General features: G+C 34.6%; 5 protein-coding genes and 1 long non-coding RNA gene across 9 annotated transcripts; 4 read left to right on the forward strand and 2 right to left on the reverse strand.

The window, feature by feature from the left end:
* Positions 1 to 117: 117 nt before the first annotated feature.
* On the forward strand, positions 118 to 4,438 carry LOC111804935 (PITH domain-containing protein At3g04780-like). 4 transcript variants are annotated; one of them, XM_023689769.2, is made up of 9 exons: positions 118 to 273; positions 444 to 530; positions 1,740 to 1,863; positions 2,549 to 2,597; positions 2,688 to 2,745; positions 2,854 to 2,900; positions 2,996 to 3,073; positions 3,837 to 3,907; positions 4,270 to 4,438. In XM_023689769.2, exons 1-8 carry the CDS (start codon positions 235 to 237, stop codon positions 3,883 to 3,885), a joined length of 531 nt encoding a protein of 176 aa, XP_023545537.1. In that variant the 5' UTR covers positions 118 to 234; the 3' UTR covers positions 3,886 to 3,907; positions 4,270 to 4,438. The 4 variants fall into 4 exon arrangements, with proteins under 4 accessions (XP_023545537.1, XP_086984163.1, XP_023545538.1 ...); XM_087128037.1 differs by lacking the exon at positions 4,270 to 4,438 and adding an exon at positions 3,944 to 4,235 and having other exon boundaries at positions 3,837 to 3,911; XM_023689770.2 differs by lacking the exon at positions 4,270 to 4,438 and adding an exon at positions 4,075 to 4,235.
* On the forward strand, positions 1,870 to 2,463 carry LOC111785563 (uncharacterized). Its single transcript, XR_002813678.2, has 2 exons — positions 1,870 to 2,019; positions 2,126 to 2,463. It is a non-coding gene; the product is annotated as an uncharacterized LOC111785563 (long non-coding RNA).
* A 1,850-nt stretch (positions 4,439 to 6,288) lies between the features above and the next one.
* On the forward strand, positions 6,289 to 8,626 carry LOC111805097 (acetyl transferase 1). Its single transcript, XM_087128606.1, has 2 exons — positions 6,289 to 6,850; positions 7,424 to 8,626. The coding sequence occupies exons 1-2, from the start codon at positions 6,428 to 6,430 to the stop codon at positions 8,366 to 8,368; spliced, it is 1,368 nt and encodes a 455-aa protein (XP_086984732.1). The 5' UTR covers positions 6,289 to 6,427; the 3' UTR covers positions 8,369 to 8,626.
* A 201-nt stretch (positions 8,627 to 8,827) lies between these two features.
* Positions 8,828 to 11,804, reverse strand: LOC111805990 (calmodulin-1-like). Its single transcript, XM_023691304.2, has 4 exons — positions 11,702 to 11,804; positions 11,203 to 11,360; positions 10,271 to 10,351; positions 8,828 to 9,955 (listed from the first exon to the last, which is right to left on the reverse strand). The coding sequence occupies exons 1-4, from the start codon at positions 11,763 to 11,765 to the stop codon at positions 9,821 to 9,823; spliced, it is 438 nt and encodes a 145-aa protein (XP_023547072.2). The 5' UTR covers positions 11,766 to 11,804; the 3' UTR covers positions 8,828 to 9,820.
* A 1,525-nt stretch (positions 11,805 to 13,329) lies between these two features.
* On the forward strand, positions 13,330 to 16,916 carry LOC111806141 (calcium-binding EF hand family protein). Its single transcript, XM_023691504.2, has 4 exons — positions 13,330 to 13,693; positions 14,197 to 14,391; positions 15,023 to 15,204; positions 16,210 to 16,916. The coding sequence occupies exons 1-4, from the start codon at positions 13,405 to 13,407 to the stop codon at positions 16,534 to 16,536; spliced, it is 993 nt and encodes a 330-aa protein (XP_023547272.2). The 5' UTR covers positions 13,330 to 13,404; the 3' UTR covers positions 16,537 to 16,916.
* A 2,299-nt stretch (positions 16,917 to 19,215) lies between these two features.
* On the reverse strand, positions 19,216 to 22,150 carry GME (GDP-D-mannose 3',5'-epimerase). The gene is made up of 7 exons (XM_023691306.2): positions 21,930 to 22,150; positions 21,310 to 21,720; positions 21,032 to 21,125; positions 20,813 to 20,942; positions 20,600 to 20,732; positions 19,696 to 19,903; positions 19,216 to 19,608 (listed from the first exon to the last, which is right to left on the reverse strand). Exons 2-7 carry the CDS (start codon positions 21,717 to 21,719, stop codon positions 19,453 to 19,455), a joined length of 1,131 nt encoding a protein of 376 aa, XP_023547074.1. The 5' UTR covers position 21,720; positions 21,930 to 22,150; the 3' UTR covers positions 19,216 to 19,452.
* Positions 22,151 to 23,640: the final 1,490 nt, after the last annotated feature.

A 23,640-nucleotide genomic window follows, 5' to 3' on the forward strand; every position in this document is an offset into this window, starting at 1 on the left:
GATTTAACGATGCATCTAGGGTTTAGAGGGGGATTAGATTCTTGATGGGCCCACAAGCTTGTAGAATATGGAGTCGGGTTATTGGGTATGACCCGACCAAGATTCGGGTCAAAAGGCGATTCCTACCGGACCTTTCCGCCTCCTCACGCGACCACTTTTGAGCGCATTGGAATTTACACAGAATTCATTCCCATTTTCCTTCTTTTTTTTGCTTCTCCTCTCGTTCGATTAGCTATGGCTGCCGCATCTGCAACCGCTATTCATCGGAATCAGGTGAGTGATTCAAGTTCTTGCGGCGTTTGGTTATTTAAATTCATGCTTAGTTTTCGAGAAATGATTATGGATGATGTTTAAACTTGAATCTGGCTGGGAGTTTCAGGATTGTATTGCTTTAAGCTTGGTTTTTTTTTTTCCTTCTCATACTGATGCTTCGTTTTAACCAGGTTGATCTGTCCGACTTCATTAATTGGTCTGGCGTTGAGTGCCTTAACCAGAATTTCAGCCACACTTTTACAAATGCTCTTAACCAGGTGCTGTTTATTATTATTTTGACTCGAGCTGTTAGTCAGTTGCTCGTACTTCATTGTTGTTTTTGAATTTCTTAAATAATTCATTTTTATGAAGTTAAAGATGATGCTGAGTTAGACTCGCGTTCTTCCACAATATAATTTGCATCTATTATTCCTTTCTAATTGCAAGAGATGGGAAGTTGTGAATATGGAGGTCAGCAAGGTTGGCTAGGTAGATGGAAGTTGATGAATATAAATTTAGCTCTTTGGGTCAAGTTGGCGAATAATTCCCTTTGAAAATAGATGTTGTTCAATTCATTGATTTCTGTTTTTCATCTTATAAGACATCTTTGTGATATTGAGTTACGAAATTTGTCGAATCTTTCTCTGTTTTAGTAGTACGCATAGTTGGGTTCTTCACTCTGATTTTGGAGGCTAAAATCTCAAAGAAGATAAAGTTTTTCACCTACCTGATTTCCTTGGGTAGATTATACTTACACCATAGACTTCGTCTAAAAGCCTTCATCTATGGTTTTGGGCCATCAGTCGTGTGTGTTGTATATGAAAGCAATAAAAGATGCTGATCATTTGCTATAGAGATGTCGCTTTGTTGTGAAAATTAGAACGATTTTTGCACATGTTTGGAGTTAGTTTGACTACTCCCAAAGATTGTAGGGATGAGGTGGAGAAGGTGCTTGTTAACCCAAATTTCCATGATTAGGGTCTGAATCAATGGCAAAAAATGTCTTCACAAATTTATTGAATCCATGGCTCGAAAAGAAATAAAGTATTCTAAGGGTATTCTTGAAAGAGTCTTGAAATATGGAACATCTTAATATCTCTATATTCCAGTGTTCTCATCTAAAGTGTTATGAAATTATATCTTATGTTTTTATTTTTATCTATTGGACCAACCTATTGTAATTTTGTTTCAGGTTTTGTTTTTAGATTGCTATTTGTTTGGGCCACTCTTCTTATACATTCATTTGATGTATTATAAATATAAACGTCAAAATATCATTTTGGTTCTTCAACTTTGGACTAAATTTGAATATTTTGAAAGAAGGACTAAAATAGAACAAGTTCCAAAGTGGAAGGACAAAAATGATACTATAACCTAAAATAATTTTTTTTAATGATAAAATAGGTTTCTCTTTTTCCCCTTAATTTATTCCTAACAGGGAAATATTATACCGAGGGTTTGAAGCAACTTTTTTTTTCCTAAATTAGACTTGTAGGGATAATGATAGCTTGCTTTTGGAGAGTGATGCAGATGAGCAGCTTTTGATATATATACCTTTTAACCAAGTCATTAAATTGCATTCCTTGGTCATTAAGGGACCTGAAGAGGAAGGTGAGTACTCTATCTATTACACCATTTTTTAATTCTAGTTCATGGTTTCTTCTCTCCTGAGTATTTCAGTACTGCTTGCATGTATATCGTAGTTCATCTCATCTATTGGCATAACAATTTTGTAACGTGGCTTACAATCCAACGTGGTCACTGAGGGTATGATAGTTCCATTTTAAATTTTTACTATTTGATTATTGTTATTTTGGGTTATCCACTCAAAATAACAGTCCTCTAGTCTTGTAAATCCCTTGTTGTACTGCAGTTTCTTGCTGTGGTGAGGGAGTAATGGACTATGGGCAGAGGAATGGAAAAATTTTCAGGGTTGGATAGAAACACAACATTGAGTTTCGGAGTGGATAAATGTGCTTTATATCAAAAACTTTTGTAATTATCTCTTTACTTAATCGCATTCAATCGAGAAGTTCTTTTTTTTTTTTTTTTTTTTTTTTTTTCTAGTAATTCTTGGCTGTGGAAGGATATCTAATCCTAATCCTCCCTGCCCTTTATTTACTCTCGCACCGCTATGTATTTCTTCTATTCAAAGAATATATGCAACATCTCATTTTAAATGAAAAAAGTACTGTATCACTTCGTCAAGAACGTACATATTGTCTTTCACCTTTCTGTATTTTGTTCTGCTTAACTGTCAAATCACAGGGTTTTTAATATTGAGGTTGTTCTCCAGGCCCTAGGACTGTAAAGCTTTTCTCAAACAAGGAGAATATGGGATTTGGGTAAACGAACTGTTTTCTTTAGTTAATATTTGGTGCAAGTGTTTTCTAAATATTATAATCTGATGATTGTTTGTTTCATGAACGTTGCAGCAATGTCAATGACTACCCTCCCAGTGACACGATTGTGCTCTCCCCAGATAATCTTACGGTAGATTTTCCTATACTTGTATCTGTATCTCATCACAAAATGGAAAACTCTTTAGGTGAGACTATACACAGAAACTGGGAGATCATTGTTTATTGTTATGCTTTGTAGGGAAAGCCAGAAGTTGTAAAGTACGTGAAATTTCAAAATGTTCGTAGGTAAGTCATTGCTGTCATCAGAGTTAGTTTTCTTCATTTAGATCGTATATTGAAAGTCCCTGTTGGTTGTTCTGAACTATTCAATTCTTTATCAGCTTGACAATTTTTATAGAGGATAACCAATCTGGAGCTGACGTTACAAAAGTTCAAAAGATTGCCTTGTATGGAACAACGTAAGTTGTTTTAACAATTACCATTATATTTCATTTGAGTTAATTTTATCTTCATCTTGCTATGTCTAACTGAATTACTACATTGCACAATCAGCAAGCTTAGATGAGATGACTTTATGTTTAGATTACTTTGACCAATAGAGTAATAGCATATGAACGTACATTTAAAGGGGACGCATTTTCGAGGAAAGTAATAAGTGAAGCAATGCTTAGATAGTTCATCTCTGGAAATTCCATTCTAGAGTTTTGCTACTTGATGTTGGCTGGCAAAGAATTTAAACCTCCTCCTTCTTTATAGATTATTTAATTAGTGTAACGGTCCAAGCCCACCACTAGTAGATATTGTTTTCTTTGGGCTTTCCTCAAAACTTTTAAAACGTGTCTGCTAAGGAGAGATTTCCACGCTCTTATAAAGAATGCTTCGTTCTCCTCTCCAACCGATGTGGGATCTTACAATTAGTATATGCATTTCTTATTGGCAACCATAGTAGTAAGATAACAAATAGTCCTCTCGAGTTCTTTTCTTCGTATGTTGTTCCACGATGAGCAATGCATGTCTTTTGCTTTAGGGGATAGCATCAAGTACAAACTATAGTCCTCCATGAATTATATAGACCATCTCATATACTGTAATCTAAATTTATATCGCACATTTTGGGATTGTGATCCATGATGGGATTGGAATAGAGGAAACAACATTCAACTCCATTTCATTATTTCCTTATGCTTGGTGAAGTGTTGAAGTTGTTGATCTGTTATGCAGGGTTGAAACAACTGACATGAAGGGTCTGAAGAAGATCGAGGATCACTGAATGCAAAAAGAGAGGAATCATGGTCTCTCTCTCTCTCTCTCTCTCTCTCTCCCTCTCCCTCTCTCTCATATGATTATGATTATGAGTAATTGATATCAAAGATCAATTTGCAGTAAAGATAAGAACTATTTAATGGGTTTTGATGTCATATTCTAGAATTTTGACGAGTTTGTATACTTGTTCGATCAGTGGCGCGTAGTTCATTCCATGTATCACACCTATGCACATTGTTAGGTAGTTTACAAGGAGGATCAATGGTGATAAACTCTCTAACTTTTAGCTCTGCTTGATGAACATGGTTGAGATTGAGTCAGCCATTTTATAAGAATACATGGGGCGTTGGTTTAGTATGTGCTGAAAAGATTTCTTGTTTATTCTCAATAGGTTGATCCAACCAAACTAATGAATGGCCCTTTAAGATCATCTTTATGTGGGAATTTCAGGTTTGCTGCAATATCTCTTCATCTTTACTCTTTATAGATTTGATATTGTAAACAGTCCTAAGTTATGAATTTTTATGAACACTGAACAAAAATATGTTTAAATTTCACTATTTTTTAAATAAATAAAAAAAAAAAACCTTAAAAAATTTCTGGATATAGTTTTTGAGCTTTCATAATACTCAAAATGTCTATTACTGTCGTTTAGTGGTACTTTTTAAAAATTTTAATTCAATAATATTAAAAAGTAAGTCGAGATATCTCACTTCTTCAGAATATAGATATAATAATGTTTTTTTTACTCTTATCAAATAAAAAACTCAATTCAACACGGATCATTCAAAATTTTATTTTTAATAAAAAGTAAAATGTATTTTTAATAAAAAGTAAAATGTTAGGTCGTAAAATATCTATTTATTTATTTTTAAATAGTTAAAAATCAATTTTAATTGAGTCTTTCGAGAATAAATAATTATAAAATTAAATAAAAATTATATATATATACACACACGAATGTATCTTAAATATTAGTTGAGTCTTTCGAGAATAAATATACATATACATATGTATATATACACATATGTATACATACATATAGATACACATACGTGTGTGTATATATATATATTATATCTTAAAAATTAATTTTGAGTCTTTCGAGAATAAATAATTATAAAATTTAATAAAAATTATATACGTATATGTATGTATATATATATATATATAGGAATAGGTGTATAATTGTATCTTAAAAATTAATTTTGAGCCGTTTAAGAATAAATAATTATAAAATTATTTATATATATATATAGATATATAATTGTATCTCAAGCAAAAAATAAAATGTATTTTTAAAAAAATTAAATAATAAATTCGTATTTGGTTCAAACAGGGAACCGGTGAACCACCAAAATTCACATAGTTTTCATCTATTTAAACCAACTCAAACGGTATTGTGTTGACTTGATTCATCAAATTTTTTGAACAGTCTTATTAAAATATTAACAAATTTTGAATGTATCATTCATACCTTATCAATAAATTCTTCAGACATATCTCATCAATCTTTTGGTGTCCAAATTATTTAAAAATATTGTGTTGTAGAAGAAGATAGATGGGCAAATGTGACATTTAAGACTGTCCTTATGAATTAATGGGCACAGCCAGTTTTGAATGCCACGGCTGGTCGTTGTGCCCACTCATTTTCTCTCAACTCAATCCTCCAATTTTACTCATTTTTTTCTATTATTAAATAATCCAACACGACGCCTCCAAAATTAAATTTTAAACACATGTCGTGATACTACTCGATATATCTCTATATCGAACAACGTACATCTTAATAAATACAATAATATTTATCAACTTAAATATAGTTTAATAGGTTAATGTATCGATAATTTTTTCTTGATCTTTACTTGCATATTAGTAGTATGGTCAAAATAAATTAGTAATTTTAAATACCCTAACTTGAAAAAGGTTATGTATGACTAAAAGGCGTTTTAAGATTAAGATAGGACGAAAATACCCTTATGGTAGATTGTAAATAATGTATTAAGGAAGAGAGAAATGATCGTTTCATATGAACATATTACTAAAAATGATGCATATTTATGTATCTAAAGTGCTCGATTAAATTATAAATAATTCTTTACTAACCGAATTTTTTTAAATGTAAAGACTAAATTCATCGATAACGAACTCAAAAGCACCTTGAGTTGAATAATACTTAGATTAATTTGACTATTTAAATAAATAAAATCTATTTAATTCTATGTAAAAATATTTTTTTTATTAAAAGAGAAAAAAAAAAAACGAGGGGTATTTTTGGAATTTTGTCAAATAGCTATCATGAGAAGAGGTTTATGATGACACGTGTCGAGTTTCTATTGGTTACATTATGCTTGCCGTAAAAAAGTCCATGAAAGAGTAAAAGTAGTCCTCACCATTAAGGCCCCCAACCATCTCCTTCCGCTCTCTTAACGGCCAACTCCCTCTCTCCTCCGGCATAAATACGCTCCCTCTCCACCACTCTCTCCGCCACTAAAAATCTCTCTCTCTCTCTCTCTCTCTCTCTCTCTCTCAGTTTGTCTACTGCGCCAATGTCTCAAATCCAGAGCCGTGTGACGCCGATCACCAAGCTAACGGCGGTGTCGAGCGACCCGAGCATGTCGGGTCGGGTCTACTCGCTGACAGCGGCTGACCACGCAATGGAGTTACACAGCGCCGCCGTAGTGATGTACTACAACGAAAATCCATTCGGGTCGTTCATTTTGGACCCGATGAGAGAGTCGCTTTCGAGGGTTTTGTCGCTGTACCCGACAGTGACGGGTCGGTTGACCCGATCGGAGAATGGCAACTGGGCAGTGAAGGCGAACGACGCCGGAGTTAGGGTTACGATGACAAAGGTGGGGACCACTCTTGATGAATGGCTCAGATCTGCCGATTCGGCCGAGGAAAGATATCTAGCGCCTTTCGAAGAAATGCCGGAGAATCCATATATCTGGTCGCCTTTCCGAATACAGGTAATATATATATATATATATATATATGTATGTATGTATGTATATGTATATATATATATTAATTATTTTTTAGTTTTCAATTAATTTTGATTTTTTTTAAAAAATTAGGTAATAATTAAAATATATATATATTGTTTATATACTTAATTTAGAAAAACTAAAATAAAATAATATAATAATAAATCGTTTAAAAAAAGTTCGAGAATATTTTAAATAAAATATTTATTATTTTTTTTATCTAAAATTAAGAGTAATAATATATATTTTTTTTTAAATTTAAGAGTATTATTAAAAAAAAAAATAGAAATAATTTATTAATATAAACAAAAGAATAATAATAAAAATAAAGACGAGTTCAAGTACGACGATGAATTTTATATGAAAATATGAAAATTTGAACGTTCAACTCTAAAAGATTCAGTTTTTAATGAAAATTAGGATTTGGAATAGGTATGACGTGATCGGTCTTTATATCTATTGAAAATTAGGATTTGAAATATTTACGAGATTATGAGTATAAACCTTAACACGGGTTAACACGGGTCAGGACTGATAGTGTTTATGATTGTCCAGATCAATGAGTTTGAAGGAGGGGGTGTGGCCATTGGAGTGAGCTTCACTCACCTAACTGCAGATCCAACCTCAGCAACTTTCCTCCTGAAAGCATGGGCCGACGCTCACCGGGGCGAACCCGTGTCGCCACCGATTTTCACCCATCCATCGATTGGAGACGGTGAACAAATCCCGAACATGGCCACGAAATCAACCAGCTTCTATGCCAACAAGTCCAAGACATGGACACAAAATCAACCAGCTTCTACTACCAAAATGGCCTCTGCTACCTTCAAATTCTCCAACTCAACAATCAACCAATGGCTATCAAAAACAGAGCACCATTGTCCTAACGCCACCCCTTTTGATCTCCTGGCTGCTCTCTTCTGGAAACAAGTCCTACAAATTAAGGGTCTGTCCCAAAATGAGCTGAATCATTCATTATCAATCTGCACTGACTTAAGAACTTCATTTCAATCCTCACAAAGGTTCTACTTTGGGAATGCTCTGCTTTTTTCAGAGCTCTCTGTAAGCTCAAAGGACATGGAGCAATGGGATTTGGGAGAGATTATGGGATTGATACACAGCCATTTGGAGAAGGTCGATGAGGAGGACGAGATTCGGACCGCGATGGAATGGCTCGAGTCGAGGAAAGAAAAGGGCGGGAAATATGCGGCGCCGTTCAAGATGTACGGGCCGGAATTGACTTGTGTAAGTATGGAACATATGGGGGTGAAATTGAGTTATGCAACGAAGTTTGTGAGGGATTCAAAGGCTGTTCATGTGTCGTATAATGTTGGGAATTGTGAAGGGGATGGATTGATTGTTGTAATGGCTTCTAATGAAGAAGGGGTTGCGAGGAATGTGATGGTGATGCTACCGGAGAGGGAGATGGCTGAGCTTTGTAAGGATGAAGCTGTTTTGAGGTTCAATCCGACAGTGATTCTTGGTGGAAGGTTGGTTTGATGAACAACGTTGTACTTGATGTTCTATGTTGGGATGAACTTGGAGTGATATTGTTCTAGGATTATGTTGTGTTTGTGTGAGTTTTTATGTGTTTTCGTTTAGAGCGAAAATTTGAAACTCGAAGTTCCTTGTTTAGACTGAAAATGGGTGTTTCGTAAGAATGAAGATTGAAATAGGAGATAGGGGCGGAGCGGGGACGGAGATATAATCCCTTACTCTAGACCTGTTTAGCTAATTGGAGAGAAATCTCTTCCAGTATCTCTCTCGTCCCTTGTTTAAATGAGGTTTTCTGTCTCGTTTGAAGTAGGTTAGTGCAGGTTAAGTAGATATCTTTAATGGAGCTATAGTTAGGGATGTAACATGTTTCAAACGGTGAGATCCCACATTAATTGGAGAGGGGAACGAAACATTACTTATAAGGGTGTGGAAACTTCTTCCTAGTAGACGTGTTTTAAAACTGTGAGACTAATGACAATATGTAACGGGTCAAAGCGGACAATATTTGCTAGCGGTGAGTTTGGAGTATTATAAATGGTATTAGAGCTTGACATGGGGCGGTGTGCCAACAAGGAAGCTGGCCCCCAATGAGGGTGATTTGTGCGGCTACAAATGGTATTAGAGATAAACACTAGGTATTGTGTTAGCGAGGACGTTGGCCCTTAAGGAGGGTGGATTATGAGAGCTCCCACCCGATTTTCGTTTGACCGACATCGGGGTGACATCGGTGGCTATTTCCTCACGTTCTAGGGCAGTTCCATAAAGTTGCTTTCTCTTTTAGATATCTTAATATATTCCCCAAGGAAGCAATGCTCATTGAATTTCGAAGAAAGAGAGCCTATAGCACTGTACGTATAGGATCAAAATCAAACCCTAATTTTGAAACCGAGGGTGGATTATGAGATCCCACATCGATTGGAGAGGGGAACGAAACATTCCTTATAAGGGTGTAGAAACCTCTCCCTAGTAGACGCGTTTTAAAACTGTGAAACTAATGACAATATGTAATGGGTCAAAGCGGACAATATCTGCTAGCGGTGAGTTTAGAGTATTACAAATGGTATAAGAGCTTGACACGGAGCGATGTGCCAACAAGGACATTGGCCCACAAGGAGGGTGATTTGTTCTGCTACAAATGGTATCAGAGACAGACACTAAACGTTGTGTCAGCGAGTATGCTGGCCCCCAAAGAGGGTGGATTATGAAATCCTACATCGATTAGAGAGGGAAACGAAGCATTCTGTATAAGGGTGTAGAAACCTCTCCCTAATCGACGTGTTTTAAAACTATGAGACTAACAACAATATGTAACAGATCAAAACGGACATATCTGCTAGCAGTGAGTTTGGACTGTTACATAGACCCAACTCAATTACTCGGGTTGTAAATTTTTTCATCAGTAACTTTTATTAAATAATGAATCGAGTCATTTATTCAATTTTTTTAACTTCGGGATCAAATAAGAAGCATCATTTTAGCAAATTCTTCATAGTCAATAAGACCATCTCCATCCAAATCAGCTTCTTTCACCATTTGCTCTACTTCTTCATCAGTTAATTTCTCTACCATGTGGATCATCACATTCTTCAGCTGCCAAACACACAAAATTAAACCATTTTAACCCTTTTTTCTCGGGTTTTCGAGTTAGGGTTTAGGGATTGAAAATGATCGAGAGGGATTCATAAATTTTTAAGTAGAAATAAGTAACAAAACTTGAAAATCGAGCTGATCGATCGAATTGACTTCAGTTGGTCGATTTAAGTTCACGTATCAACTGGGATCGGTTGGCTGGTGAATTCATAAACGCTCAAACCAACCGACCTATCAGACAATATCGATTTTAAAAAACCAACCAAAAAACGCTTCCAACCTTTTCTTTTTCTTTAGGGTAATTAGAAGTCAAACCTCGTTAGGCGATATGAACCCATCTTGATCCATATCAAATACTTTGAAAGCTTCTCTCAATTCTTCTTCTGCTTCACTTTCCTAAATATTCAAATATTTAAATTTAATTCTCGAACTTTCAATAAATCCTTAAATACCCTTTATTAGTCTTTCTTCTATGAACGTTAGCACATTGTGTCTCTTTCGGAAGGAAAATTATCGCTATTATTTTACTAATTGTAAAAAAAAAAAAAAACTATCTCAAACTATCTCAAACTATCTCGAAACGTCACAGATATTTAATTATTTTATAAATTATTGAAATATATTTCTTTTAAATGATTGAATAAACTAATTTATTTATCAATTTCTTAAGCATAAACATGCTTTTTTAACAAGTAATTGACTTGATTTATCAACAAAATGAAGATTTAATAATAATTTTTAAAAATATTAGCAGGCTTGTTTAACAATTTATCTATTAATAATTATTTTCTTTAAATTACAAATTAAAAATTACATAATCCTCGAAAATATAAAATAAAATAAAATAAAATAAAATAAAAAGTCAAAACTCATATTCCAACAAGTTGGCCTCGTTGAAAAATTGTGGAAATTAAAAGTATATAATTGATTATTTGAAAAATCCTTGTGGAAAAAATAAATAAATTATTAAAATACCCGAACTTGGAAGTATGTTTACATTTATGCCCTTATAAAATTTTTTACTTTTTACCTATGAAATTTATCAAAAAGAATTACTATTTGACCGTTTGTTTCATTAAAATAACAATATTATTAATATTATTTACGTAAATTATGTGACTTTTAATGTCTAAAAAATTATTATAATATTTTTTAAGATAAAATAAATTGTATTAATTTTTAGATATTAAATGTTACGTCAATTTTCATCGTTTATGGATATAATTGAAATTAATATTAATAAATACCTTCATCTTTTTTGCCATGAGATTGAAGAACTCCTCAAATTCAATGGAACCACTCCCGTTAATATCAACTTCATTCATCATGATTTGCAATTCTTCCTCGGTAGGGTTTTGATGTAACGATCTAATCGCTGTAGCAAGCTCTTTGATCGTTATGCAACCTATATTTCAAAAAACGTTCATAATTACGATCAGATATCTAGTCATCTTGAACATCACTCAACGGGCTATGATGTATATCTTTAGCCTTAGAGGTTCGAGTTTTCATCATATACATATCGCTGAGTTCATAAAACGAAAAAAAAGTTCGACCCAAAGAAATTATGAGAATAGATCATACATTTACTTTATAAAAAAATGAAAACTCGAACAACAAAATGATTATCAAACGATGATCGATAATTCAAAAATTCAAGAATAAAAGGTCGATCGTGGCAACGGTCAGCTACCATGAGCGGTGATGGAAGAGAATTTGATTCCGATATTCATAACTCATACGTACCATCACCATCTTTGTCAAGCAAACAAAAAGCTTCTTGAAACTCTAAAATTTGTTCTTCAGACATGATGTAATGAAGAAGAAGAAGCAGCTGGTCTTTGATGAAAACATTAGGCTATATATATATATATATATATATATATGTATGTATGTATATGTATGTATATATATATTATCAATAAATATATATATTTATGGGTCACATGTTGTTTTATTTAATAAATATTAGGACTTTTTATACTTGTTTTGAAAGGTTGATTTGGTAAATGTATGAATAATATTTTATTTTTTTGAGTAAACGTATATATTTTTTAAAATTATTATTATAATTTTCTCATTTAATTTTATGAAAGAAAAATAAAAAAACATTTTGAACTAAAAAAATAATAATAACAATAAAAACAAGTTTAAATATATAAAATAATACATTTATTCAAAATGAGATAGGAATAAAATAGGTTTAAAATATAATTTCGGTGGCCCTAATTTAAATTCTATTTTATTTTGGTATTCAAATTTAAATAGATTAAATTAATAAAAATATTCTTAAACTTTATTTATTTATTTTTAATTAAAAAATAATCTTACCATGAAAAATGTTAATACTTTATTTTTGAATTTCAAAATTTTTATTAATATCGTTAAATTGACGTTATTTAAAATGTAAAAAACAACTTTAATTTTTTTAAAAAAAATTTAAAAATTATATTTTCAGTTAGTATGACATTTCAAAAATACAGATGGATTTTCAAGAGTAGCTTGGAGATAATCTATGAAGTGTTAATAGATGTTTTCCGTGTTAATGCACATATTGACTAGGTCCAAGTAATTTTTTTTTTTTTTTAACAGAAAAATAAAATTGAATAAAATAAATAAAATCTGTCAATGAATTAAGAAGGGCAAAGTTGAAATAAAAATAAAATAAAATTACTCTAGGCTTTTTCTTTTTCTTTTTTTAAGAAAAATAATTTTAGATTCATATATTTTATTATTTTTCTTTGTCAGTCTTTCAAAGATGTTTATTATTATTATTTTTTTCCTTTTTTCTGTCTCATGTGAATTGTTTATTATTTTTTCTCCAAGGAATTGTAAAAAGTCCCATTTAATTAATTAGAGACAAAGACAAATTATATATATATAATACAAATACTGACCAAGTAAAATGTTATTTTTTTTTTTTTGATATTTATATATATTTTGCGTAGACTTTTTAATATAAATTTACGTATCGTCATTAGATTCATGGTTTTGTTCCCCTCTTCAATTGATATGGGATCTACGATGACTAGCTCTACTACCGTTTATAATAGCTCAAGTTTACTACTAGTAGATATTGTCAACTTTATCGGTTATGTATTATTTTCAGTCTCATAATTTTAAAATTTGTTTATTAAGGAGAAGTGTTAAAAATGTCGATTAAATTAAATAAAAATTAGACTCCAAAACAAAAATTCAAGAATTTAAAAAAAAAAATCGTCAAAATTTGTATTTTATTCCAACTCAATACTATATTATATTTTTCTAATCAAAATTGAAAATTTTGGAATATAATAAAAAATTTAAAATGGATTAAATTTTTTTTAAAAAAAAAACGTATATTTTGATAAAAGACAGAGATACTGTTCGTAAGCCCAAAGAGTCAATTTCGCGTTTGAAGTAAACTCTCCATTTCCCTCTCTCGAGCTTTTCTTCCTCTCTGCGAAAAAATGTCAGAAGCCACAATAACGATCCTGGACGGCACGCAGCTAAGATCCATCGACCTCTCTCTGTCCTTCTCCGATCGTAGTGTCACCGGAGCTCAGGTCCTTGACCTTGCCGATTCCTCTGTCTCCTCGTTTCTGTTCGGGATCGCCTTGCCGGAGACTCTCAGATCATCTGCTCTTAATCGCATTGGCTTCCACGACATTGTTGCTTTCCGACGATCGGAGCTCACTCGTGAACGAGCCTCTGAGATTCTGAAGGACTATGTAGCTGCGATCGCCGATAGTTTACGAGGTATCTTGTCTTCTCGTGTTTGTATGGTGTCTTAGTGCGTAATGTTCGTGAATTTCGTTATCGGAGCTCTTGGCAGCTCATCAGGAAGTACGATTGAGTGTTTTTTTTTTTTTTTTAATCATGGATTTGACATTTTAGATCTTGCGAATAGTGAATTAGACTGTGAAGGATGAACAGAAAAGTAAGGAGAAATTGTTTCAGCATGATGAAATTGAACTGATGGATTAAATGTTGGTTGTTTAACTGGATTCCAAGCATGTGTAGGGCGTTGATTGCCAATGTGAACTAGATAATCCGCTCAAAAGTTATAATCTGATATTTTAGATATATATACACCTTGGTACAGATATCATGTATCTGTCTGGTTCATCCATTTTAGTCTAGTAGAATGATCGAGGATTGCCTAGATAACTGTGTATTATGAACGATCTGTTGGATATTTATTTCTCTTTGTTTTATTTCTATAGCAAGAAAACGTTACTAATAAATTTTTGTTTTCCCAGATGATCCTGTTGTAGTGTCAATTTTGGATGGGAACAATCTGCGTGTTTTCTTAGATGATGAAGATGATTTTGCAATGCTAGCCGAGACCCTTTTCACTGATTTAGATACAGAAGATAAAGGAAAGATCAAGAAGAGTGAGGTTAAAAATGCTCTTATCCACATGGGGGTTGAAACGGGTGTACCACCTCTCTCAGGTTTATTCATATTTTACTTTCCTCCTTTTCTCCTTTTTTCTTGTTTCATTCTTGGTAATCTACTTTCAATTTTTACTTTGGTCTATGTCTTTAGACTGAGAATTGTTTTATACACGCTTCTACAATGAATTTATTTGCAAGTTGGTCTTCCTGCCTTTGTTTGTGGAATTTTTCAAAACTTTCTGCTCAATTATATCCACTGTTTCATGTGTTCAACATATCATGTTTAAAACTCCCCTACATAAGCTTCTGCGAGGATATTTTGAATCTCCTCTTAGTGGTACAGTAGCTAGCTACATAGAGCTATTATACTGGTACAAGTCTATAACTATTTGCTGAAAAAACATACTTCCTCACATGTTTATCACAACTATGAATGCTTTCCACGTTAAATGTATGGAAGAATTTCTAGAATGTTGTAATACATTAAGGAGATGCAGATCAGACTCATTTTCCTAACTTGGAAATGGTTTTCAAACAACTTTTCTCTATTATGACTTAAGGAACTTTAGTTTTGAGCATTTGTTCTATTTTTAACTGATTAGTAAAAGGACCCTACTTCACATTTGAAGTGATAACCTGTGTGCATTTGCAACGAACTTCTCTTTGTAACATACCAGTGATGAAACAGAATATCCTTTGCTGAGCGACATCTTGCAAAAACACGAAGTGGAGAGCAGCAATGAATTGGGCCAAGCTCAATTTGCAGAAGTGCTTCAGCCTGTCCTTCAAGAGTTAGCAGATACTCTTGCAAAAAAGCCTTATGTTTTCATTCGAAGTATCAAGGTCGCTAATGGAGCTCAGATAAAAAAGGTAAATCGGTACCTTTCCTTTTCTTCCTTGGACATACCCTTCAATGATATCTTCCCCTTGACATTGGGAATTGGGAAGTGTTGTAAACCCTTTTTTTTGTGAGAAACTTTGAAAGTATAGTAAACCCTTAATACCATCATTAGCATATTTTCTTAGATAAGTTTACTGGCCTGGTTTATCTGCATCCGACATTTTACGTACTAGAAGGATTACACCCATCAAATTGTGGATTCATTAATTTTGGAAATTTTAACATTATATTATCAGTAACAGGCACTGACAAAAAATGGGTAAGCCCCGACCTGTAGTTTCTTTTCCCCTCAAGTTCTGCACTCTGTTGACTAGCTTCTGGATCTTAGAACTATCCACTGCACTTAATACCATGTGAAATTGTTGTTATTATTTTATGCTCGAGGAAAATATTCTTTCTGTTGGTCTTATGATGATAGATACCACTGATTGCAGTGAGCTAGTTCTCTGGAGTCGAAGTATATCAATTTATGTCTGATCCTTCACATATAGTTTCCTTCAACCATATTCTCTTCATGAACTAGAGCCAATCCTAATTGATCTTGTAAGAGACATGCTATTGAACAAATTTGTTTTTCAAATGATTTATATCGTCAAGTATAAGCTGATTTTATATCACCCTTCAATTCGAATTAGCAAAAGCAATGTCTCCTTACATAATATGGATTCCAAACATTCATGATTTGGATGTGAATGCGTCGAATTACTTATCCCTTGGTCTATTAATGAACTATCTCTCTAGGGATTTTGTGGATTGTGAAAGATGTTCCACTAGAAATATTCTATTCTGACCTGCACTTCAGATATTGTAAACTGAATGTATATATACACAGTGAGATCTGGTAGTTTTCTTCTTTGTGATGAAGTTTTATTTTCATCTAGTCTACTCTAGTGTATAGTGACAATGACTTCTTACTACTATTTGGGAACTATGAATACTTTTGAAAATATTGTAATTCCTGATGTGAGTTGCAGCTTTTGGCTGACGAGAAGCAATTCAGCAATGTCATAGAAAAGCTCTGGCAGTGGCAGGGAACCCATAAAGAAGAGGATGAGGTAACAACTTTGCAAAAAATCAGGAATTACTTCGAAAAAGAATGGAGGGAACTGGGCTTACCACCTACAGAAGCCAATGATGCCATGGTTCTTCTCTATGATGCAATATTTGCTGATATAGCGAAGGAGAAGTGTGGTTCAATATCTGAAAAAAATCAAGTTGAAAAACTTGCGAAGGAGATTTTGGAGATATTTGTGGAGCAGCTTGAAGCCAGTCCTGTGTATTATGATTGTGACCCCAAATGAGCAAGGTGACCATGTTACATCTGAAGCTCGCGTCATCACTTACGGAATCGGTCGTTTCTTCGATCATCATTCTCTTATGATCAGGTACGAGCATTTAAGAGTAAAGTAATTATGATATCAAACTCGCATTGGGCTAGCATGTTATCCTGAAACATAGTCATGTTCATTATATACCATACTGAATTTGGAGCCCCTTGAAGTGGCCAATAGTTTTATACCATGACATACAGAATCAGAATAAAATGTATCATTCAGATGGGGTTTAGTTATACATTTTTGTGAGGAACAATTTATAATCCTACCAGAAAAATTCATGTACTCCTAGGTGAAGCTTTTGTCTGGTGAGATTAAAAGTAAAATGCATGCTTCATTTGCATCCTTTTCTTTGCTTGCTTTATTGATATTTATTCTTTGAATTTCCTGTTTTCTTTTCGCAAAGTGCACCTTCTTTTCCATACTTAAGAGTGTTAGACTTCTACTTTTTGGGGCTTCTATGCAACCTCTAGCGACCCAAACCCACGCTAGCAAATATTGTCCTCTTTGAGCTTTCCCTTTCGAGTTTCCCCTAGGATTTTTAATGCATCTGCTAGGGAGAGTTTTCCACGAATGTTTCATTCTCCTTCCCAATCGATGTGGAATCTCACAAACACTCACGGCCCAAATCCACCGCTAGCAGATATTGTTCTCTTTGAGTTTTTCCTTTCGAGCTTTCTCTTAAGGTTTTTAAAACGCGTTTGCTAGGGAAAAGTTTCCACAACTTTATAAAGAATGTTCAGTTTTCCTCTCGAATCGGAAACAGAGAACCATTAAACCTTACTAACTACCAAATTTCTTCCCCAACTTTCTTAACTTCTTTGAAAATTCTATTATTTTGTCCAGCCAAACACCTCATAAAATAGAACAGAAACTTGTTTTAGTTTATGATTTAACCAAAATTAAAACAAAGCTTATTTTTTTCTTCCTGAAATTAATTTTTGTATACAAATGTTGATTCACAATCTTAGTGAAAATGACCTCTACTTTATTTGAGAGCTTTTTGAGGAGTCCACGTATAAGATTTTGTTTCGTGGGAGTCATCACTTAATGAAACACGTTACACTACTATTTTCCACATCTTCTCGCCTTTTGCCTCTCCCCTAAGTTCATTTATTTTAGTCGTCGAACACAATTCAACTAGTTAAGAAGTTCGGCTAATTTTTTTTTTTTTTTTTTTTTTGTATGTGCAAGTATTTGAACCATGTAACATGATTATGACTATCACGATAGGAGAGACGTAATACATGACAAGCCTTGAACTTTATGTCTCATTTCATTGCTGACATCTCTCCAAATATTGAAGATTAACAAATGAGAAGATTTTTATTATTATTATTATTTTTTGCTTTTTTGTGAACTCGATGTGAGAGCCTCTCGATCGAAGGGTATATGCTCATCAACTGGTATATACCCAAATATGACCTTATTTATTGGTCTATGGTCCCATATGTTTGGAAACAGTAGCATCAACAATAATTTCAGGTTGATTACAAAATATTCGTATTGCTTTATAGTACACAAAGAGCATATTTACTCGCAAGGTTACAAATTTTCTTTTATTAATATCGAATATGTTAAAAATTTAGTATTTAGTATTTAATATTAACTTCTCCAAAATACATTACATTATTACAACGTCATAAACATGTCTTAACTAATAAAGATGTTTAATATTGATTACAAACGAGTTGTATTTAATACTAATAAAGATGTTTTAGCTATTGAACTATACTTAAGTTGATATTGATTTTATACTCTGGGCTACTCATTGGTGGTAGGCCGTTGCCCCAAAAAAAGGACCAGGAAAAAGGGGCAGTTGAAAATGAATTAGGAAATGTACACGTCCTTTTAAAAGGACCACAAAGCAAAAGGTGAAGCAGATGGGAAGGTGGCCTCATTGGCACCAAGTGATTTCTCTTCTTTCCCTTCTTGAACCATCACTTTTTGCTTTGATTTTGATCCCTTTTACGTACATGATTTTCTCGACGAGTCAAATCTCATATTGACTTGTCGAGTACGGTTATTTATTGTGTTTTTGTTGGCTTTCTAATATTGTTTTCAAAGCTCGTGTCAAAGTTTTTAAAAAAGTAAAAAATAATTAGTTGGAGAGATAACGAAACATTCCGTAAAAGGATATAAAAGCCTCCCCTAAATGCAATACGTAACGGGCCAAAGCAAAGCCAACGGTTGTCAGTGAAGACGCTGGGCCTCGGAGGGGGTGGATTGTGAGATCCCAAGTTGGAGAGGCTCGAAGGGGGTGAATTATGAGATCCGAAATTGGAGAGGATAACAAAGCATTCCTTACAAGAGTATAAAAATCTCTCCCCAACAAACGCGTGAGGCTCATAGTGATACATAACGAACCATATCTGCTAGCGATAGACTTAAGCAGTTACAAACTGTCTCTTAATTTTTTTTTAAAGGAAAATGTCGTCTTCGTCCTTTTGGGGACAATGGCCAACAAATAGTAATCGCGAGTCTTTTATTAAGGAAAAAAAAATCAATCTTACCCTAAACATAAATCAATCTAACCCTAAACATGGCGACGTGCAAGATAAACTTAGATAAACGTCGTAAAATCATACACAAAAAGTTCAGACCTCTGCTCTCTGTTGAACGAAGCATAGGTTTCAGAATTAACAGTGAAATAAACTGGAAAATCTATAAGAAATCAGACAAGAACATGAACCTGCTAAACAAAACTACAGTACTTCCTTAAGGGCATGTAGAATTGAATAGAATAGTAGGCATATAAAAGTATCCAGTAACATCTGAACACTACACAGAATGTAGTAGGTAGTAATAGCAACTTTTGAAAACAGCTAGTATAGGTCGGGTTGCACCGATACAACCCGAACGGCTTATCCGGGTGTTAACTAATTACTCTTTACCATCGGCAGCACGGAGAGACCCGAGTTGAACCGGAGCTTGGGTACCAACAACCTTTGATGATCCATAAAGTGAAAGGTCAATGCCTTGAGACTTCTCTTTTTCAATTTGCTCCTTGATCCAGAAGTAGGTAATTCTCAAACCATCCTACACATAATATACAGGAAAGCATAGGTGACGAAGTTGCGAAGAATTTAGGATCGTCGAGATGAAAACGAATGGCTCGACATTTACCTTCAACTTCATTGTGGGAGCCCACCCAAGTTTCTCTTTGATGAGTGTGTTGTCCGAGTTACGACCACGGACACCCTCGGGACCAGGGATGTGGTGAATTGGAAGCTTTTTGTTATCGAAGCTCAGAACGATTTCAGCCATTTCGTTCATGCTGACCATCTCGTCGCTTCCAATGTTCACTGGCTCACGGAAGTCCGACTTCGTCAATCTGTAAACAGAAGTTCGACGATTAAAATCTCATCCTGAGCGAGCCATGGTTTGTAACAAAAGATTGCCAAGCAATCGAGCTGTTCGTTCACTCAACAAAGACATCAATCATTAAGCAGTCATCCCAATTCATGAATCAAAAAGTTCACAACCAAACAGATCAGTGTACAGCCTACATACAATCTATACATCATTTTCCCTTTAGCTCAACCTTAATTTAGTGAAGCTAGAGCTGAAACCAATAAGCCAAAAAGTACTATAACGGGTGATGGCCAAGTGTGAGATCCCACATTGGTTAGGGAGGAGAACGAAACATTCTTTGTAAGGGTGTGAAAACCTTTCTCTAACAGAGACATTTTAAAACCTTGAGTGGAAGCCTAGAAGGAAAAGCTCAGAGAGGACAATATCCGCTAGTGGTGGGCTTGGGCTGAAACAAATAGTATTTGGAAGGGTGTGGATTGTGAGATCCCACATCGGTTGGAGAGGAGAACGAAATATTATTTGGAAGGGTGTGAAAACCTCTCCCTAGCAGACGCGTTTTAAAGCCCAAAGAGGACAATATCTCCTAGCGGTAGGCTTGGAATGTTACACCAAGCCCAACTAATTCAAGGAAGGCTTCAGCCACCTTGGCCGATCGTATCAAATCCGAGAAGCAAAAATTTAAAACATGGAATTTGCAGCAGATGAGCTTGCTTACCTAAGGACACCTTCAACACATTCATCAATGAAAGTGAAAGATCTTGTCTGAAGACCATCACCCCACATCTCAAACTTGTCTACAGAAGTAAGAGCCTTTCTACAAAATGCAGCAGGAGCCTTTTCCCTTCCACCTACATGAATAAACTGATAGCATTAGATCTTACAACATAAGTTCGAACGAAATATAACCCTTTTCGGCATTTCAATCTACCTTTCCATGTTCCGAAAGGACCATAAATGTTATGAAACCTCCCAACTCGACACTCGATACCAAAATCCTTTGTATAATGCTTGCACAACTCCTCCGTAGCAAGCTTCTCCAAACCATAAGCATCTTGAGGCTACAAAACAATCGTTAACACGGTTTTAATAACGACATAGCTAACAATAGCTTCGTTTCTTAGTCGTTAACATAGAAGCAAATACGTACCTCAGCAGGCCAAGCATCTGACTCTTTCAAGCTCACATTAGTTTCCAATTGCTTAAATTCAGGGTAGATACAAGCACTAGATGCATAGAAAAACCTGTATCCACAAGATGGAAGGGACAAAGCCAAGAACAATGATTATACACATAATAGCTCATAAAAATTTCTAGCTCATCCTGACCCCACCACCCACAAGCCATGATTCTAAAGGGTAAAAGCATTAACCAGTCCTGTATCGTTCTAGAAACCATGAATTGAGAAAGATTTTCATGAAAACTAACCTCTTGACGCCATTGATTCTTGCAGCTTCAAGCATATTGAAGCTAATCATGGTGTTATTATACATGATAACAGAGTGATTGGATTGGATGAAGCCCATACCGCCCATATCAGCAGCTAAATTGAAGACATGGTCGACTTTTTCAGTGACCTTCAAGCAATTTTCCATCACTCTAAGATCAACAAGATGGAATTCATGGCAGAACATATCCTCTGTCATGTGTTCATTCTTTTTCCAATCAGAAGCAATGATGTAATGGCCTTCGCTCTTCAAACGCCTAGCAATGTGAGAGGCGATAAACCCACCGGCGCCGGTGATGGAGATTCTCAGCTTCTCCGATGGCCAATACGGCTCTCTTTCAAGCTCCTGATAAGTGTAAGAACCATAATTCGCTTCCCCTGCGCTCCCCATTCTGCAACGTTATGGAGATTCATCATCAGAAGTGAATGTGAATTTCACAAAATTCAAACAAATCAAACGAAAAACAATAAATCAAGAACTACCCAGAAATCGAAACCCTAAATTGAACGAAAACACGGAAACATTGCAAGAATCAACAACAAATGAAGAAAAGAAAGCAGAGGAAGGCACAAAATCAAGTTCGGAGTTGGGGTTTTTTACCAGAAAAATGGCGGAAATTCACGATTCTAATAGATAGAATTGGGGAAGAAGACGTAATGGGCAGTGATGAAAGCGGAGAAGGGGAAATGGGTAGCGAATGGAATGGCGTGGCGCAGAGCGGGTAGGCTGTGGTGGCTATTAATAGACGAGAAGGGTGAAGTGAGCGAGGAAAGACGGCCATTCATTTATTTTTCTCTTACCCTTCCCGTTGGTCCCATCTCTCTCCTCCGCCATAACGGCAGCTCCAATTTCCAAACCCGCCAAACCAGATCAATTCAGACAAAAAGATGAGCATGAGACGTTAGTAGTGACTCTGAACAGTATGTAAAAATTTGTTTCAAAAAGATTCGTATTTTCTCGATCGATTCAGACAAAAAGATGAGCATAACACGTTAATAGAGACTCTGAGTACGTGGAAATTTAGGGTCGTTACAAAAAAATTTATATTTTCCCGATCGTTTCAAACAAAAGATGAGCATGATCGTTTCAGACAAAAGATAAGCATGACACGTTAGTAGGTACTAAGAGAATATGGAAATTTAGAGTTGTTACGAAAAGATTCTTACTTTTCTTACCATTTTTTTTTAAGTCAATTCTAAAGGGTTGAATTTAGACTCGAAAAAGATGATACCTTTCGAATTGTTTTTTTAGTTTTCACTCGGGTTTCTCTCGCTTTTGGCATAGCGGGCCCCAGCGGGAGGCCCGCACGACGGGCTTTAGCTCAGTGGTGGAGCGTGCCCCTGATAATTGCGTCGTTGTGCCTGGGCTGTGAGGGCTCTCAGCCCCATGGATAGTTCAATGTGCTCATCAGCACGAGACTCTGAGATATGGATCATCCAAGGCACATTAGCATGACATATTTCTCCTATTTGAATCGGGGTTTGAAACCAAACTTCTCCTCAGGAGAATAGATGGGTCGATTCAAGTGAGATCCAATATAGATCCAACTTGTTTTCTGTTCGTGTTTACTATGATTTTAGTAGGTACGTTTGCGTTCTTCGTCAAATTTTCAAAACTTTTTTAGAATTAGATAATAAAATCGAACAGTTCTGTTTTATAAATTATTGAAATGTCAGTTTAGATGTCGGATGTTTTGCTGCATAGATTTCCTGACATCCCTCCCGACAAGCACGAGTTTATCGACATGAACCGCAAAGTTTATTTGAGAGATGTTTTTTAAAGAGAGCAGATAAATCAAGTTTTGCTTTCGATGAAATAATTAAGAATATTTTAGATTAAATTTGTAAATACTATTTCTACTCGTAAATTTTTATGCTTCATTATCTACTTTCTATTGACGATTTCAAAAGCTAAAAACGTACTGATTATTAAACGGGTTTTAGAGACTAGATTTATAAATTATTATTTTAATGTTAATATAGTAACTTTAGCTTCAATTTAGGCTCGGAAAATTTAAAATTCTCAACTTGATCCTCGTAAATTTGTTAATCCAAGTGTCTCGAGTTGACAAAATTGTCTCGTGGGACAATTCTTAGAACATGCAACATGTTTTTATTGAATGTAAATAGGCGACTTAACTTGTAATCTAACACTATATTTGACCTTAAAACATGTTTTAGATTTAATGAAACTAAATAGATATTGTTCATCTTGACCCGTTCGTGTTCACGGTTTTAAAGATGTAGAGGTTTCCACATCTCTTATAAGAATTGTTTCGTTATCATCTCCAATCGTGAGATCTCACAATCCA

The sequence above is a fragment of the Cucurbita pepo genome, chromosome 11 (genome assembly GCF_057944985.1).
Source record: "Cucurbita pepo subsp. pepo isolate OVF chromosome 11, ASM5794498v1, whole genome shotgun sequence".
NCBI classification, from domain to species: Eukaryota; Viridiplantae; Streptophyta; class Magnoliopsida; order Cucurbitales; family Cucurbitaceae; genus Cucurbita; species Cucurbita pepo.